Source organism: Vigna unguiculata, chloroplast (assembly GCF_037176805.1).
Source record: "Vigna unguiculata chloroplast, complete genome".
Lineage (NCBI taxonomy): Eukaryota > Viridiplantae > Streptophyta > Magnoliopsida > Fabales > Fabaceae > Vigna > Vigna unguiculata.
This window is the reverse complement of record NC_018051.1, coordinates 107,501-125,000: the sequence shown is the minus strand read 5'-3', so window position 1 is coordinate 125,000 and position 17,500 is coordinate 107,501. Positions and strand designations below refer to the sequence as shown.

General features: G+C 28.6%; 12 protein-coding genes and 1 non-coding gene across 13 annotated transcripts in view; 10 read left to right on the top strand and 3 right to left on the bottom strand. All coding sequences in view use genetic code 11, as the record gives it.

The window, feature by feature from the left end:
- The window catches only part of ycf1 (hypothetical chloroplast RF19), a 5,175-nt gene extending 265 nt beyond the window's left edge, over nt 1-4,910 (top strand). Inside the window, exon 1 of the mRNA in view lies at nt 1-4,910. This exon is cut by the window's left edge and continues 265 nt beyond it. Within this exon, the coding sequence (YP_006460396.1) occupies nt 1-4,910 (4,910 nt within the window).
- Nucleotides 4,911-5,260: 350 nt separating this feature from the next.
- On the top strand, nt 5,261-5,533 carry rps15 (ribosomal protein S15). The gene has a single exon. It carries the CDS (start codon nt 5,261-5,263, stop codon nt 5,531-5,533), a length of 273 nt encoding a protein of 90 aa, YP_006460395.1.
- A 99-nt stretch (nt 5,534-5,632) lies between these two features.
- Nucleotides 5,633-6,814, top strand: ndhH (NADH-plastoquinone oxidoreductase subunit 7). Its single transcript has one exon. It carries the CDS (start codon nt 5,633-5,635, stop codon nt 6,812-6,814), a length of 1,182 nt encoding a protein of 393 aa, YP_006460394.1.
- A 1-nt stretch (nt 6,815) lies between these two features.
- On the top strand, nt 6,816-9,178 carry ndhA (NADH-plastoquinone oxidoreductase subunit 1). The gene is made up of 2 exons: nt 6,816-7,367; nt 8,639-9,178. The coding sequence occupies exons 1-2, from the start codon at nt 6,816-6,818 to the stop codon at nt 9,176-9,178; spliced, it is 1,092 nt and encodes a 363-aa protein (YP_006460393.1).
- Nucleotides 9,179-9,263: 85 nt separating this feature from the next.
- On the top strand, nt 9,264-9,749 carry ndhI (NADH-plastoquinone oxidoreductase subunit I). The gene has a single exon. The coding sequence runs from the start codon at nt 9,264-9,266 to the stop codon at nt 9,747-9,749; it is 486 nt and encodes a 161-aa protein (YP_006460392.1).
- A 266-nt stretch (nt 9,750-10,015) lies between these two features.
- ndhG (NADH-plastoquinone oxidoreductase subunit 6) lies at nt 10,016-10,546 on the top strand. The gene has a single exon. The coding sequence runs from the start codon at nt 10,016-10,018 to the stop codon at nt 10,544-10,546; it is 531 nt and encodes a 176-aa protein (YP_006460391.1).
- A 218-nt stretch (nt 10,547-10,764) lies between these two features.
- On the top strand, nt 10,765-11,070 carry ndhE (NADH-plastoquinone oxidoreductase subunit 4L). The gene has a single exon. The coding sequence runs from the start codon at nt 10,765-10,767 to the stop codon at nt 11,068-11,070; it is 306 nt and encodes a 101-aa protein (YP_006460390.1).
- A 301-nt stretch (nt 11,071-11,371) lies between these two features.
- Nucleotides 11,372-11,617, top strand: psaC (photosystem I subunit VII). The gene has a single exon. The coding sequence runs from the start codon at nt 11,372-11,374 to the stop codon at nt 11,615-11,617; it is 246 nt and encodes an 81-aa protein (YP_006460389.1).
- Nucleotides 11,618-11,735: 118 nt separating this feature from the next.
- On the top strand, nt 11,736-13,226 carry ndhD (NADH-plastoquinone oxidoreductase subunit 4). The gene is given in 1 exon segment: nt 11,736-13,226. A coding segment is annotated over 1 exon segment (1,491 nt).
- A 250-nt stretch (nt 13,227-13,476) lies between these two features.
- ccsA (cytochrome c heme attachment protein) lies at nt 13,477-14,463 on the bottom strand. Its single transcript has one exon. The coding sequence runs from the start codon at nt 14,461-14,463 to the stop codon at nt 13,477-13,479; it is 987 nt and encodes a 328-aa protein (YP_006460387.1).
- Nucleotides 14,464-14,542: 79 nt separating this feature from the next.
- On the bottom strand, nt 14,543-14,622 carry trnL-UAG. The gene has a single exon. It is a non-coding gene; the product is annotated as a tRNA-Leu (tRNA).
- Nucleotides 14,623-14,862: 240 nt separating this feature from the next.
- Nucleotides 14,863-15,024, bottom strand: rpl32 (ribosomal protein L32). Its single transcript has one exon. It carries the CDS (start codon nt 15,022-15,024, stop codon nt 14,863-14,865), a length of 162 nt encoding a protein of 53 aa, YP_006460386.1.
- Nucleotides 15,025-15,427: 403 nt separating this feature from the next.
- ndhF (NADH-plastoquinone oxidoreductase subunit 5) overlaps nt 15,428-17,500 on the top strand; it is a 2,250-nt gene continuing 177 nt past the window's right edge. Inside the window, exon 1 of the mRNA in view lies at nt 15,428-17,500. This exon is cut by the window's right edge and continues 177 nt beyond it. Coding sequence (YP_006460385.1) covers nt 15,428-17,500 — 2,073 coding nt within the window.

Sequence of the window (17,500 nt, the reverse complement as noted above, 5' to 3'; positions counted from 1 at the left end):
CAATAACTGTCATAGCTATACCCTATCTTTTATTTCAGTTCTTCTTCGGCAATAGTCAAAAAAAATTTTTGAATTATGGATACAAGAATCCAAATTCAATACGTAATTTTAGTATTCAAAGAAGATTCTTTCAGAATCTTCTTTTTCAATTTTTAAATCCCCTTTTCTTACCAAGTTCAATATTCATGAGATTCATCAATATTTATTTGTTTCGATGTAACAATAAATTGCTATTTTTAACAAGTAGTTTTATTGGTTGGATAATAGGTCATATTTTTTTTATAAAATTGATTGAATTTTTATTAATCTGCATACAGCAAAATAATTTTATTAAATCGAATGTCCGTATTCAATCAAAAAAATATATTCTGTCAGATTTTAGAAATTCTATGTTTCAAATCTTTGTTGTTTTCTTATCTGTTACCTGTTTATATTATTTAGGAAGAATACCCCCCCCTTTTTTTAGTAAAAAACTATTAGAAAGTAAAGAAAGCAATGAAATTTATAAAAAGGGGAAAAAAAAGGATATCGAAACCAATTTGCAAAGGATACGAACGAAAGAAAAAAGATCCAACAACAAAGATAAGTTACAAAAACCTCTTATAAATATTCTTTTCAATTATAAACGATGGAATCGTCCATTTCGATATATAAAAAATAATGAATTTGAAAACATTGTAAAAAATGAAATTTCAGAATTTTTTTTTCATACATATCAAGGTGATGGAAGAGAAAAAATATCTTTTACGTATCCACAAAATTTATCAACTTTTGAAAAACTGATGGAAACAAAAATCGATTTATTCACAAAAAATAAAATTTCCTATGATGATTTGTATAATGATTCGCGCTATAGGAATGAAGAAAAAATAAACAAATTGAGCAATGAATTTATAAATCGCACAAAACTGATAGATAAGAAATCGATTTCCCTCGATATATTCGAAAATAAAATTCGATTTTGTAATGATGAAACTCAAAAAAAATATTTAACTAAAACAAAAGATCCTTTCTTAAACGGACCCTTTCGTGGACGAATCAAAAAAGGTTTTTCAACCTCAATACAACATGAAAACAGTTACAAAAAAAATCACATTTTTATAAATAAAATTCAAGATATCTTTCTTTCTAATAAGATTGATAAAAAGAATACTAGTAATTCTCCAAAATTAGAGGAAAATAGAAAAACATTTGATAAAAAGTTATTAGTAACTACATTTCTTTTTAATCTAATCAGTCAATTTTCAAAAAAATTAGTGTCAAGCTTAAATTCGCAAGTACCTTATAAAGAACCTGAACAAGTAAAAATGAATTCTAATTATGACACAGAAAAAAAACAAATAATAAAAATATTCTTTGATGCAATTACAACTGATTTGAACGAAAAAAGAAAAGTAAATCGAAAGACCACTAAGTCTATTAAAAGAAACGAAATCTGTAAAAAAGTACCTCGGTGGTCATACAAATTTATAGACGAATTAGAACAACTAGGTGGAAAAATTGAAAAAGATAATTCTCAAATTCGTTCTAGAAAAGGCAAACGTGTAGTCATTTTGACTAATAAACATAAATTTTTTCATAAATACAAGACTTATAAGGATCTTGGAGATACTGAAAATACTGAAAAAAAAAACGAATTGGCTTTAAAACGTTATTCCCAACAATCGGATTTTCGAAGAGACATAATCAAAGGATCTATCCGTGCTCAAAGACGGAAAACAGTTACTTGGAAATTTTTTCAAAAAAGGGTGCATTCGCCGCTTTTTTTGGATAAAATTGAAAAATCAATATTCTTTTCTTTTCATAGTTTAAAATCAATGAAAAGATTTTTTATGTTAAATATTTGGATTCGTAAAAAGACAGAATTTCAAATTTTAGGTTCTATAGAGGAAAAAACAAAAAAAAGTCCGAAAAGGGGAAAAAAAAAGGAAAATGCGGAAAGAAAACGTATAGAAATAGCAGAAGCCTGGGATAGCATTATATTTGCTCAAGTAATAAGAGGTGTTTTATTAATAACCCAATGCTTTATTAGGAAATATATTATATTACCTTCATTGATAATAATTAAAAATACGCTTCGTATACTATTTTTTCAAATTCCAGAATGGTCTGAAGATTATATGGATTGGAAGAGAGAAATGTATATTAAATGCACGTATAACGGCGTTCAATTATCCGAAAGAGAGTTTCCTCAAAAATGGCTAACAGATGGGATTCAAATAAAAATCTTATTTCCTTTTCGTCTAAAACCTTGGCATAAATCTAAAATACGATGTAATGAAAAGAAAAAAAATTCAAAGAAAAAAAAGAACTTTTGTTTTTTAACAGTTTCGGGGATGGAAGTAGAATTGCCTTTTTCTAGTTCCACGAAAAATCGATTTGAATTTTTCGACCCGATTTTAAAAGAAACTAAAAAAAAAAAGAAACAATTTGAATTTTTCACTTTTGGGGTTCTAAAAGTTTTAAGTGAAAAATTCAAATTGTTTCTAAATATGGTAATAGAAAAAGCAAAAGGGATCATCCAAAGTATTCTTGAAATTATTAACAAAAGTCTAGTATTCCTCATGAAAAAAAGAAAAGAATTTTTAAATTTAAAATATTTCTTTATTCAAAGGAAACCCAAAAAACTCGATGAATTGAGCGAAAACAAAAAAGATTCAACAATTTGGAAGAATAATTCAATGATTTCTGAAGCAACCATTTCAATTCAATCGATAAAGTTGACAAATTATTCATTGAAAAAAAAATCTATAAAGGATCTGAATACTAAAAAAAAAGTAGTTATAAAAAAAATAGAAAAAATGAAAAAAGAAGAAAAGAAAAGAGGACTTGTAATTCCAGAGACAAATATTCATTCGAAGAAAAAAATTTATGATAGTAAAAGGATAGAATTCGGAAAAAAAATTTTGCAGATATTCCAAAGAAGAAATATTAGATTAACTAAAAAATCACATTCTTTTTCTTTTTTTCAATTTTTCATGAAAAAAATATACATAGATATCTTTCTATATATCATTTGTATTCTGAAAATCCAGCTACAACCTTTTCTTGAATCAACAAAAAAATTTTTAAATAAATGGCTTTACGATAATGAACCAACTATAGAAAGAACTTATAAAACAAATCAAAGTATAATTCCCTTTATTTTAAATTTACACAAATATTTTAATAATAGGAATGCGAATTCCCATAATTATTTTGATGTCTCCTTTTTGTCACAACCATATGTATTTTTAAATTTGTTACAAACCCGAATTCTTAACATAAACATATATCAGTTAAGACTTGTTTTTGAATATCAGAAAAATTTTTTTTTCTTTAAAAATGAAATAAAGGATTCTTTTTTTGGAGCACAAGGAATAGTTCATTCTAAAATAAAACAAAATAACCTGCTCAATTCTAAACTAAATCAATGGACAAATTGGTTAAAGAATCATTATTATCAATATGACTTATCTAACAGTAGCTGGTCCAAATTAGTATCAAAAAAATGGAGAAATAGAATCACTAAATGTGGTATAGCTCAAAATAAAAATGTAACCAAATGGGATTCATATGGAAAAAGCCCATTAATTCTTTACAAAGAACAACAAGGAGTCACATTAAAAAAAAAAATTAGAAAACAATATAAATACGATCTTTTATCCTATAATTTTATGAATTATGCAAATAAGAAAGACTCGTATATTTATCGATATAGATCCCAATTTCAATCAAATAAAAACACATTGATTTATTCTAATTACAATACATATCAAAAAGACTTATTTGATAGAATAAGTAATCTTTTTATCAAGAATTATATAGCCGAAGATACTCTTATTAGAAATATGGAAAAAAATCCGGATAGAAAATATTTGGATTGGGTGGGAATCAATAGAAAAATACTAAATCGTTCCATATGCAATCCGGAATTTTGGTTCTTTTCCAAATTTGTAATATTTTATAATACATATAGGGGTAACTCGCAAATTTTACCAATCAATTTACTTTATTTACATTCTATTTATTTACATTCTAAAGGAAATCAAAATGTTAGTGAAAATCATATTACTAGAAAGAAAAAAAGAATAGATGGTTTTATAACATCAAAAAAAAAAACCAAGAACAATATGGAGGAAGAACTTCAATTCTTAGTAAGAAATTTTTTTAATTTACATTTAAACTGGAAAAATTTATTAGGTAAAAAAATCTTTAACAATGTAAAAGTATATTGTCTCCTGATTAGATTGAAAAATTTAAGAAAAATGACTATAACCTCTATTCAAAGAGGAGAACTAGGTCTAGATATTATGATGATTCAAAATCAGAAAAATTTCACTCTTCCAGGCTTAAGGAAAAATAAAAATAATAAATTTAGGAAAAAAGAACTATTTGTTATCGAACCGGTTCGCCTGTCTAGAAAAAATAATAAAAAATTTTTTAAGTATAAAACGATGGGTCTTTCATTAATTCATAAGAATAAACATAAAATTGATAAAAAATACTCAGAAAAAATGAATGTTAATAATAAATATTTTGATAAATACATTACAAGAACAAAAGATCAAAAGATAACAGAAAACAAAGAAAAAGAGAATTTTAATTTACTTGTTCCTGAAAACATTTTATCTGCTAGATGTCGTAGAGAGTTGAGAATTAGAATTTGTTTAGATCCAAATAATATAAATAGTATGCATAGAAACACAATATTTTATAATGAAAATAAAGTCAAAAATTGTTTTAAAGTTTTGACTAAAAAAAGAAATGAGAAAGAGAAAAAAAAACTAATGAATTTCAAAATTTTTCTTTGGCCAAAATATCGATTAGAAGATTTAGCTTGTATAAATCGTTATTGGTTTAATACCCATAATGGAAGCCGTTTCAGTATAGTAAGGATACATATGTATCCGCGTGTGAAAATTCGTTAATCTAATTTTGTCTTCTATTTAGCCTATTTATCTATCTATAGATAGATAAATAGGCTAAATAAATACACGCATTTTGGTTTGGTATGGCAGTGATTTTAATTCAATGATGTATACATAAAAAAAAGAATTAACAAAATTATCTTTTTTTATCTAATGTAATGTATACAATTTTTTTTTATGTATCAAACTAGTCTCCTTTATACTATATCTATTTAAATTGGATTGATTTCAGTTATAAAAAAATTATATTTCGGATTTATATAAAAAAATTAAAAATGAGTGTCATTCTAATTACTGATCAATAAAAATATCTATAAAAATTGAGGAGAAGGAAAAACTTTTATTTTTTTATGGTAAAAAAGTCATTTATATCTGTTATTTCACAAGAAAAAAAAGGAAAAAAACCAGGATTGGTTGAATTTCAAATATTCAAATTTACCAATAGAATACGAAGACTTACTTCACATTTTGAATTGCACCGAAAAGACTATTCATCCCAAAGAGGTTTACGTAAAATTTTGGGAAAACGGCAAAGATTACTGTCTTATTTGTCAAAGAAAGATGGAATACGGTATAAAAAATTAATCAATCAGTTTAATATTCGGCAGTCACAAATTCGTTAAATTGAAGAGTAATTTTCAATTATTCGATTTATTAGATCTTGAATTTGGATGAACTTTTTTTTTAAGCGATTCATAAAAGAATAAATCGAGCAAAAACCTATGAATATCTCAACGAAAAGAAAGGACTTCATGATAGTCAATATGGGGCCTCACCACCCATCAATGCACGGTGTTCTTAGACTTATTGTTACTCTAGATGGTGAGGATGTTATTGATTGTGAACCGATATTGGGTTATTTACACAGAGGAATGGAAAAAATAGCGGAAAACCGAACAATTATACAATATCTGCCTTATGTAACACGTTGGGACTATTTAGCTACAATGTTCACAGAAGCAATAACTGTAAATGGACCAGAACAGTTGGGAAATATTCAAGTACCTAAAAGAGCCAGCTATATCCGAGTAATAATGTTGGAGTTAAGCCGTATAGCTTCTCACCTACTATGGCTAGGACCTTTTATGGCAGATATTGGTGCACAAACACCTTTTTTCTATATTTTCAGAGAAAGAGAATTAATATATGATCTATTTGAAGCTGCCACAGGTATGAGAATGATGCATAATTTTTTTCGTATCGGAGGGGTAGCGACTGATCTACCTTATGGTTGGATAGATAAATGTTATGATTTCTGCGATTATTTTTTAACAAGTATTGCTGAATATCAAAAACTTATTACGCGAAATCCTATTTTTTTAGAACGGGTTGAGGGCGTCGGTGTTGTTGATGTAAAAGAAGTTATTAATTGGGGTTTATCAGGACCGATGCTTCGGGCTTCCGGAATACAATGGGATCTACGTAAAGTGGATAATTATGAATGTTACGAAGAATTTCATTGGGAAGTTCAATGGCAAAAAGAAGGAGATTCATTAGCTCGTTATTTAGTTCGAATTGGTGAAATGATAGAATCCATAAAAATTATTCAACAGGCTTTGGAAGGACTTCCCGGCGGTCCATATGAAAATTTAGAAATCCGCTGCTTTGATAGAGAAAAAGAGCCAGAATGGAATGAGTTTGAGTATCGATTTATTAGTAAAAAATCGTCTCCGAGTTTTGAATTGCCAAAACAAGAACTTTATGTAAGAGTTGAAGCCCCCAAGGGAGAATTAGGGATTTTTCTAATAGGGGATCAAAATGGTTTTCCTTGGAGATGGAAAATTCATCCGCCCGGTTTTATAAATTTGCAAATTCTTCCTCAATTAGTTAAAAGAATGAAATTGGCCGATATTATGACAATACTAGGTAGCATAGATATTATTATGGGAGAAGTTGATCGTTGAAATGATAATTGATTTAACAGAAATACAAGATATACATTTTTTTTTCAGATTGCAATTTTTGAAAGAGATATATGGAATTCTTTGGGTATTTGTGCCTATTTTTATTTTGATATTAGGAATTACTATAAGTGTACTAGCAATTGTATGGTTAGAAAGAGAAATATCTGCAGGGATACAACAGCGTATTGGACCTGAATACACCGGTCCTTTTGGAGTTCTTCAAGCTCTAGCAGACGGAACAAAATTACTTTTTAAAGAGAATCTTATTCCATCTAGAGGAGATATTCGTTTATTTAGTTTCGGCCCATCTATCTCAGTCATATCCATTATAATAAGCTATTCAGTAATTCCTTTTGGCTATAACTTTGTTTTATCTGATCTGAATATTGGTGTTTTTTTATGGATTGCTATTTCGAGTATTGCCCCCATTGGACTTCTTATGTCAGGATATGGGTCAAATAATAAATATTCCTTTTTGGGTGGTCTACGAGCAGCTGCTCAATCAATTAGTTATGAAATACCATTAACTCTATGTGTGTTATCGATATCTCTATGTGTGCTTCGTTGAGACATAAATTTTTTGATACTATTTCTTATAAGCCTCTCCTTATATTTAAAGTACAAAAAGAATCTATAAAGAATATATATATATTCTTTTCGCATTTGGATTGAATAATTGAATCAGATAGTTATATGAGTGCAATAAAACAGCTTTTTTTGAATATAATTTATAGAATACTCTATTACTTATAGAGAAAGTATGATGATTTCAAATTGCAGTAAAAATATTGAGTCTAATTTTCTATGTATAAGAATAAGGTGAAAAAATCAATGAAATTCTAGAATTAGATTCTATATATTATATTCTATGTATAGAAGTGGTTGTTTTTCCCAAGATTTGTTGATTAGTAATCCTGTCTTGAAGCGGACGCAAAAGACCAACCTTTTTCAAATTTTCAATATCATTTGTATTAATTAGCATACATATATTAACAAAATTAAAAAAAGGGATTAATATAATAAAAAAAATGAATGGATGGCTAGAAACACCAAAATACACAAAAGATTAGTAACGTATATTTCTTTTTGAAATTATCCAAAAGAGTATTTATGTATAATAGAAAAAGAATACTAATGGGGACTTGAAGTTGGTAGAAAAAATAAGGCAGTACTCCCCACAATTCCGATCTAGAGTATACTTCCATCCATTGATTGAATAAATAACTATCAGGAACGAAATAATCCTTTAATTTTTTGAAGTCCCCTTTCTTTCTTTTGCTTGCACAAAAAGGAATAGGATAAGAGGTCAAAGTGATCTCCTTTTTCTTTTTTGTCTGATATCCTCCATATTTATGGAGATAGTCATAATTGAATTTAAAAAAGGAACATCTAATTCTTTTTCGGAATCGAAAATGATGTGGGAGTTCTTGATAATTTTAAAAGAGTATTTTATGCAAAAATGAAATTAAGTTATTACTCAACAAATTTAATTTTGAATTTTTTAAAGGATGAGATCAATTCAGAAGTACCTTTTATATTTTATATTTATCTAAAGAAATTCAATAAATGTGCAAATGTTTTTATTTTTTAAATAAGTGTGTATTCATTTAAAAATTTTTTTTTTAGAACAGACAGAATTCCATGGGTCTAATTCAGAACCGTCCGAGAAAATAGAATCTTATCTATCTTAGGGATATATCAAGGGAGAAATAATTGGCCGGGTTCTTATATTTTTTTAAGGCTTTAAAGGAGCCGTATGAGATGAAAATCTCATGTACGGTTCTGTAATAGAGATGGTAACAGTAATGTCATCACCGACTAGGATTATCTAACAGTTTAAGTACAGTTGATATAGTTGATGCACAATCCAAATATGGTTTTTGGGGATGGAATTTGTGGCGGCAACCTATGGGTTTCCTCGTTTTTCTAATCTCTTCCCTAGCAGAATGTGAAAGATTACCTTTTGATTTACCAGAAGCGGAAGAAGAACTAATAGCGGGTTATCAAACCGAATATTCCGGTATCAAATTTGGTTTATTTTATGTTGCTTCCTATTTAAACCTATTCGTTTCTTCCTTATTTGTAACAGTTCTTTATTTTGGTGGTTCAAATTTCTCTATTCCGTACATCTTCGTTTCTAATTTTTTTCAAATAAATAAAACATACGGAGTTTTTGTAACGATAATTGGTATCTTTATTACACTAGTTAAAACTTATTTATTCATATTCGTTTCTATCACAACAAGATGGACTTTGCCTAGGCTACGAATAGATCAATTATTAAATCTTGGGTGGAAGTTTCTTTTACCCATTTCTCTTGGTAATCTATTATTAACAACGTCGTCTCAACTGTTTTCACTGTAAAAAAAATAGTGGACCTTCTATATTCAAAATTCAGAACTTGTTTTAAACAAGAGAAAGAAAAAAAATATTCAGAGCTATTCACGATATGTTCCTTATGGTAACTGAATTCATAAATTATAGTGAACAAATAATACGAGCTGCTAGATATATTGGTCAAGGTCTCATGATTACCTTATCGCACGCAAATAGGTTACCCGTAACTATTCAATATCCTTATGAAAAAATAATCTCATCAGAACGTTTTCGCGGTCGAATACATTTTGAATTTGATAAATGCATTGCTTGTGAAGTATGTGTTCGTGTCTGTCCTATAGATCTACCCATTGTTGATTGGAAACTAGAAACTGATATTCGAAAAAAACGGTTGCTTAATTACAGTATTGATTTTGGAATCTGTATATTTTGTGGTAACTGTATTGAATATTGTCCAACAAATTGTTTATCAATGACCGAAGAATATGAACTGTCAACTTATGATCGCCACGAATTGAATTATAATCTAATTGCTTTGGGTCGTTTACCGGTATCAGTAATTGATGATTATACAATTCGAACAATTCAAATAAAATGATTTCAAAATTCTTCACAAAAAGAATCTAATTTATCTCTATATAAAAAAAAGATATTCTATTTTTTTGAAATGACTCTTTGGCATAAAAAAAAGAAAAGAATCAAATGACATTGATTCTATAACAACTGTACCTAATAGCAATTCACATATCTTATCTTAGGATTTAGTTCAATTCTATGCACAGATAATTTTAGTATTTAACAACTTTTTTCCTGGTCATATCAATAAGGTCATGAAATTTCTATTTATCTTTTATTTTACATATAATGGATTTGTCCGAATCGCTACATGATTTTATTTTAATCTTTCTTGGATCAGGTCTCATATTAGGAAGTCTAGGAGTAGTATTCTTTACGAATCCGATTTTTTCTGCTTTTTCATTGGGACTAGTTCTTGTTTGTGTATCTTTATTCTATATTTTATCAAACTCCCATTTCGTAGCTGCCTCACAGCTACTTATTTACGTGGGCGCTATAAATGTTTTAATAATATTTGCTGTGATGTTTATGAATGGTTCGGACTATTACCAAAATTTTCGTGTTTGGACCGTTGGGGATGGAATTACTTTGATGGTTTGTACCAGTATCTTTCTTTCACAAATAACTACTATTCTAGATACATCATGGCACGGAATTATTTGGACGACAAGACCCAATCAGATTTTAGAGCAAGATTTGATAAGTACTAGTCAACAAATTGGAATTCATTTATCAACAGATTTTTTTCTCCCATTTGAACTAATTTCAATAATTCTTTTAGTTGCTTTAATAGGTGCAATTTTTGTGGCTCGCCAATAATAAAGTTTTCGAACTAATAATATAAATCACATTTTGTTAGATTTTCTCACATTTCTTTTTTGTTGAATTATATGTTAACGAAAAAGAATATTTATGTATAAAGTATAAAATCTTTTTGCAAATACTTTATTTTGTTGTAGACTTCTTATGTTAGGCAATAAAATCCGTTGAATTCATATTCAGATCGAAATGAATAAAAATTGAAAAGGAGTTGGTCAATGATATTCGAGCATGCACTTGTTTTGAGTGCTTATTTATTTTCTATAGGTATCTATGGATTGATCACGAGCCGAAATATGGTTAGAGCCCTTATGTGTCTTGAACTTATACTAAATGCAGTTAATATAAATCTCGTAACCTTTTCTGATTTTTTTGATAGGCGGCAATTAAAAGGAAATATTTTTTCAATTTTTGTTATAGCTGTTGCAGCCGCTGAAGCAGCTATCGGACCGGCTATTGTTTCCTCAATATATCGTAATAGAAAATCAACCCGTATCAATCAATCAAATTTGTTGAATAAATAGTATTACTCATAAAAAAAAAGTCTAATTTTGAATAGTGTGTACTATATAATCCATTCAAATTAGCAGAAATGATATATCCTTTTGAATCATGTTTGCGAAAACAAAGATAAGAAATCAAAGTATCTTGGTTCTATTCTCTTATTAGTTATTAATCTAGAAACCTATTTTTAGTAGCAAAATTCTTATAAATCATTGATTCATCTGGTATATAATATAGATATATATATCCTATATATAATTGGTTTACCCATTGTACTAGATTGAAATTGTTGAATTTTTGATGTTCAAGGATTATGATCCAATGTCACATTCAGTAAAGATTTATGATACATGTATAGGATGTACTCAATGTGTACGAGCCTGCCCAACAGATGTATTAGAAATGATACCTTGGGACGGATGTAAAGCTAAACAAATTGCTTCTGCCCCAAGAACAGAGGACTGTGTTGGTTGTAAGAGGTGTGAATCCGCCTGTCCGACGGATTTCTTAAGTGTTAGAGTTTATTTATGGCATGAAACAACTCGAAGCATGGGTCTAGCTTATTGATACGTTTCAAAAAGAACCGCATACAAGTACTTTTTTTTTACTGGCAAAAACCCGGGCTCAAAATAAAAAAATATTTTGAGCCCGGGTTTTTGTAGTCTAAGTATATCTTATTTTTATCACGAATTATTTTCCTTGGTTAACAACAGTTGTAGTTTTGCCAATAGTCGGAGGTTCTTTAATTGTCTTATTTCCCCATAAAGGAAATAAGACAATTAAATGGTATACTTATTGTATATGTTTCATAGATCTCCTTCTAATAACCTATGTATTTTGTTATCATTTCGAATTAGATGATCCACTAATCCAATTGACAGAAAATTATAAATGGATCCATTTTTTTGACTTTTACTGGAGATTCGGAATAGATGGACTCTCTCTAGGACCCCTTTTATTAACGGGATTTATCACTACGTTAGCTACGTTATCAGCTCAACCGGTTACTCGAGAATCTAAATTATTCTATTTTCTAATGTTAGCAATGTATAGTGGTCAACTAGGAACATTTTCTTCTCAAGACATTTTACTTTTTTTCATCATGTGGGAATTAGAATTAATTCCCGTTTATCTACTTTTATCTATGTGGGGTGGAAAAAAACGTTTGTATTCAGCTACAAAGTTTATTTTGTACACTGCGGGAAGTTCTGTTTTTTTATTACTGGGAATTCTGGGTATGGGTTTCTATAGTTCTAATGAACCAACATTAAATTTTGAATCATTAACTAATCAATCATATCCCGTGGCACTGGAAATAATCTTCTATATGGGATTTCTTATTGCTTTTGCTGTCAAATCACCAATTATACCCTTACATACATGGTTACCTGATACCCATGGAGAGGCGCATTACAGCACTTGTATGCTTTTAGCCGGAATATTATTAAAAATGGGAGCATATGGGTTGGTTCGAATTAATATGGAATTATTATCTCGCGCTCATTCTATATTTTGTCCCTGGTTAATGTTATTAGGTTCCATTCAAATAATCTATGCAGCTTCAACATCTCTTGGTCAACGCAATGTAAAAAAAAGAATAGCTTATTCCTCGGTCTCTCATATGGGTTTCTTAATTTTAGGAATTGGTTCTATAAGCGAGACAGGGCTGAATGGGGCTATTTTACAAATAATCTCTCACGGATTTATTGGTGCTGCCCTTTTTTTCTTGGCGGGAACTAGTTATGATAGACTACGTCTTCTTTATCTCGACGAAATGGGTGGAATGGCTATCCCAATGCCAAAAATATTCACGATTTTCACTACCTTATCGATGGCTTCTCTTGCATTACCGGGCATGAGCGGTTTTGTTGCAGAATTTATAGTATTATTGGGAATAATTACCAATCAAAAATATCTTTTCATCACAAAAATACTCATAACTTTTGTAACTGCAATTGGAATGATATTAACTCCTATTTATTTATTATCTATCTTACGTCAAATGTTTTATGGATACAAGCTTTTTAATAAACAAAATTCTTATTTTTTTGATTCGGGGCCACGAGAATTATTTATTTCAATTTCTATCCTTATACCCGTAATAAGTATTGGCATTTATCCAGATTTTATTTTTTCAATTTCGGCTGACAAGGTTGAAGCTATTCTCTCTCATTTTTTATAGATATTTTTCGGGAATAAATAAAAAATAGAAAGAAATGCGATGCACAATCAAAAAAAATGGATTTATTTTTTTATTTTCTTAATTACATAAAAATGAATTTGAATTATAATTCAATCTGTTTGTTGTTTGTGAGAACCCCTTGAATCAATATTACATTACTTGATTCAACGGGGTCTTAATCATTTTATTGGGAGTTTTTTTCTTATTCTAAAAAATGTTCCCAATATTTGTGAATTTTTTTTAATTAATTAGGTGTAAATGAACCATAACTATGTAGTCCTAGTCCTAAAAGATTTATCCCTAAATAACATATCCAAATTATAAGAAAACCCATGGAGGCCACTATTGAAGAATTTCTATATTCCAATTTTTTATTTTTTCTAGTATGTAAATAAATTGCGAAAATAGTCCAAGTAATAAAAGCCCAAGTTTCCTTTGGATCCCAATTCCAATATGATCCCCATGCCTCATTAGCCCATACTGCTCCAGATATATTACCTATTGTTAAAAAGATAAAACCTAGACTAATAGTACGGTAACCCCAACGATCCAATTGTTGAATAAATTGATATCTATAATAATTTCTATAAGACGAATAAAACGGAAAAGGAGTTTGTTGTAAAATATTCTTTTTATCATTCATATTCATATATTTGATTTCGGCAAAAGAAAAGGATTCATAAAAAAAAAAGAAAGTCTTGCTTTTACCAAAAATTTGTATGAGTTCTTGAAATGTAATGACTAAAATAGCCACTGATATTAATGATCCACATAAAAGAGTTGTATAACCCAATATCATCATACTTACGTGCATCATTAACCAATGGGACTGTAAAGCAGGCACTAATTTGAAGGATTCATGCATTTCGGTTAAAAGACCCGAAGTAGCAAAGCCTTGGGTAAAAAGAATACTTGGTGTTATTATGGTATTGAAATAGTAATTTTTTTTTTTTTTGAAGCAAAGAACCATATAAAAGATAGAAAAAGTCCATGAAAGAAATATTAATGATTCATATAAATTACTAAAAGGTAAATGGCCTGAAAAAATCCAACGAGTAACTAACAATCCTGTGATACAAAAAAAGGTTATTATCATGCCTTTTTTCAACAAATTGTATAATCCTATGATTTCATTGCCTAATAATAAGGTTATCCAATGAATTGAAATTAAAATAGATACGACTGAAAAGGATATATGAGTTAATATATGCTCTAAAGTGGAAAATACCATATAGAATGAAAAAATAGAAATACTTGGAATAGAAATAAGAATTCTTTATAGGACCTTTTTTTTTAGAAGATAAGAAAGATGCCGCTACTCGGATTCGAACCGAGATGCTCTAGCACTGCTTCCTAAGAGCAGCGTGTCTACCAATTTCACCATAGCGGCTTACTCGAAACCATAATAACCAAATTTTAGTCAATTGTCGAGATTCAAAGAATCAATTAAAACACAATATTTGTTTACTAAACATTCAATAAAATAATTTTAAATAATTCTATTAGAATCTATTAAATATATAATGTAAAGATCCTAAATTAATAACTGAATCTTATATTCTATATAATTTTTATATGAATATTTTTGTATTTAAAAAAGAGTCGTTGAATCAAGTTAATTTAAATTATTCTAACGTTGATATTTGTTACAGAAAAAGCTTTTTGAATTCCCCGTAAAAATAGATTGCCCTAATGAAAAAGCTTTTAATGCTTTCAAATATCCCTTCTTTTTCCATAAAGTGTTCCGAATAATTTTTTTTGATCTAGACGTGCGCTTTTTTGGAACTGCCATAGAATTAGTATAGTTTTTGATTGTTATAGAATTTTATGTGAAAGACATTTTTTGGTAAATTCCAATTCAGTTTCTCTCTAATTAGACATATATTATATATATTTCAATTTCCATTTTTTTTATTGAATATTATAATAATAATATAATACTTTTTATAAAGTTTTCCAAATATCGCTATATCTTATTGTAAGAAAAACTGAATTAGTTAAGTGAAATTTAATGAACTAAACTAATGTTAAAAAAATATTGTCCAAAGAGTAAGAATAATTAATAATCGATTATTCTATTTTATTAAATTCTATGTTTCTTTGTTATTAACCGAATCCATTCCTTTACTTTACAAAAAAGATAAAAGAAAAACCTAAGAAACAAAATTCATTAGAATCCTAATTTTTTTTATTGTATGGAATATACACATCAATATTCATGGATCATACCTTTTATTCCATTCCCAGTTCCGATGTTAATAGGAGTGGGACTTCTACTTTTTCCGACGGCAACGAAAAATATTCGCCGTATTTGGGCTTTTCCTAGTATCTTATTGTTAACTATAGTTATGATTTTTTCGCTTGATTTGTCTATTCATCAAATCAAGAATAGTTCGATTTTTCAATATGTATGGTCTTGGACCATAAATAATGATATTTCTTTAGAGTTTGGCTACTTGATCGATCCACTTACTTCTATTATGTCAATATTAATTACTACGGTTGGCATTCTCGTTCTTATTTATAGTGATAATTATATGTCTCATGATCAAGGATATTTGAGATTTTTTGCTTATATGACTCTTTTTAATATTTCAATGTTGGGATTAGTTACTAGTTCAAATTTGATACAAATTTATTTTTTTTGGGAATTAATTGGAATGTGTTCTTATTTATTAATAGGCTTTTGGTTCACTCGCCCTATTGCGGCAAATGCTTGTCAAAAAGCATTTGTAACAAATCGTGTAGGGGATTTTGGTTTATTATTGGGAATTTTAGGTCTTTATTGGATAACGGGTAGTTTGGAATTTCGGCATTTGTTTCAAATTATAAATAATTTGATTTCGAAAAATGAAATGAATCTTTTTTTTGTTACTCTGTTTGCTCTCTTGCTATTTTCTGGCTCAGTTGCAAAATCTGCCCAATTTCCTCTTCATGTATGGCTACCCGATGCTATGGAGGGACCTACTCCAATTTCTGCCCTTATACATGCTGCTACTATGGTAGCCGCTGGAATTTTTCTTGTGGCTCGTCTTTTTCCTCTTTTCATAGTGCTACCCAAAATAATGAACGCAATAGCTTTTATAGGTATAATAACAGTAATATTAGGAGCTACTTTAGCTATTGCTCAAAAAGATATTAAGAAAAATTTGGCCTATTCTACAATGTCTCAATTGGGTTATATGATGTTAGCTTTGGGTATGGGATCTTATCGAGGTGCTTTATTTCATTTGATTACTCATGCTTATTCAAAAGCATTGTTGTTTTTAGGATCTGGATCCATTATTCATTCAATGGAAGCTCTTGTCGGATATTCTCCAGCTAAAAGTCAAAATATGGTTTTTATGGGCGGTTTAACAAAACATGTACCAATTACAAAAACTTTTTTTTTAGTGGGTACACTCTCTCTTTGCGGTATTCCACCCTTTGCCTGTTTTTGGTCTAAGGATGAGATTCTTAATGATAGTTGGTTGTATTCACCAATTTTTGCAATAATAGCTTGTTCTGCAGCAGGATTAACTGCATTTTATATGTTTCGAATTTATTTACTTGTTTTTGAGGGATATTTAAACGTTCATTTTTTGAATTTTAATGGAAAAAAAAATAGTTCATTCTATTCAATATCTTTATGGGGGAAGAAACAAGTAAAACTTAAAAGAAAAAACGAAAATTTTTTCTTAGTTTTACTAAAAATAAAAAAGAATGAAATCACTTCTTTTTTTATCCGGAAGAGATATCTACATCGCGTTAATCAAAATATTAAAAATATAAAACATCTTGTTTTTGGTATTATGCATTTTGGCACTAAAAAAACTGCTTGTTTATATCCTAATGAATCTAACAATACTATGCGATTTTCTATGCTTATTTTAGCGCTCTTTACTTTATTCGTTGGTGCCGTAGGAATTTCTTTCAGTCAAGACGGAATACATTTGGATATTTTATCAAAATTGTTAATTCCGTTTATAGATCTTTTACATAAAGATTCAGAAAATTTTATGAATTATTATGAATTTTTCACAAACGCAACTTTTTCTTTGAGTTTCACTTTTGGGGGAATCTTTATAGCGTCTTTTTTTTACAAATCGGTTTATTCCTATTTAAAAAATTTGAATTTATTCAATTTATTTGAAAAAAGTTTTCTTCAAAAAAATGTTGCCGATCATTTTCAAAAGATCATATATAATTGGTCGTATAATCATGGTTATATAGATGTTTTTTATGAAAAATATTTAATTGCCAGTATCAGAAGATTAGTGAAATTCAAT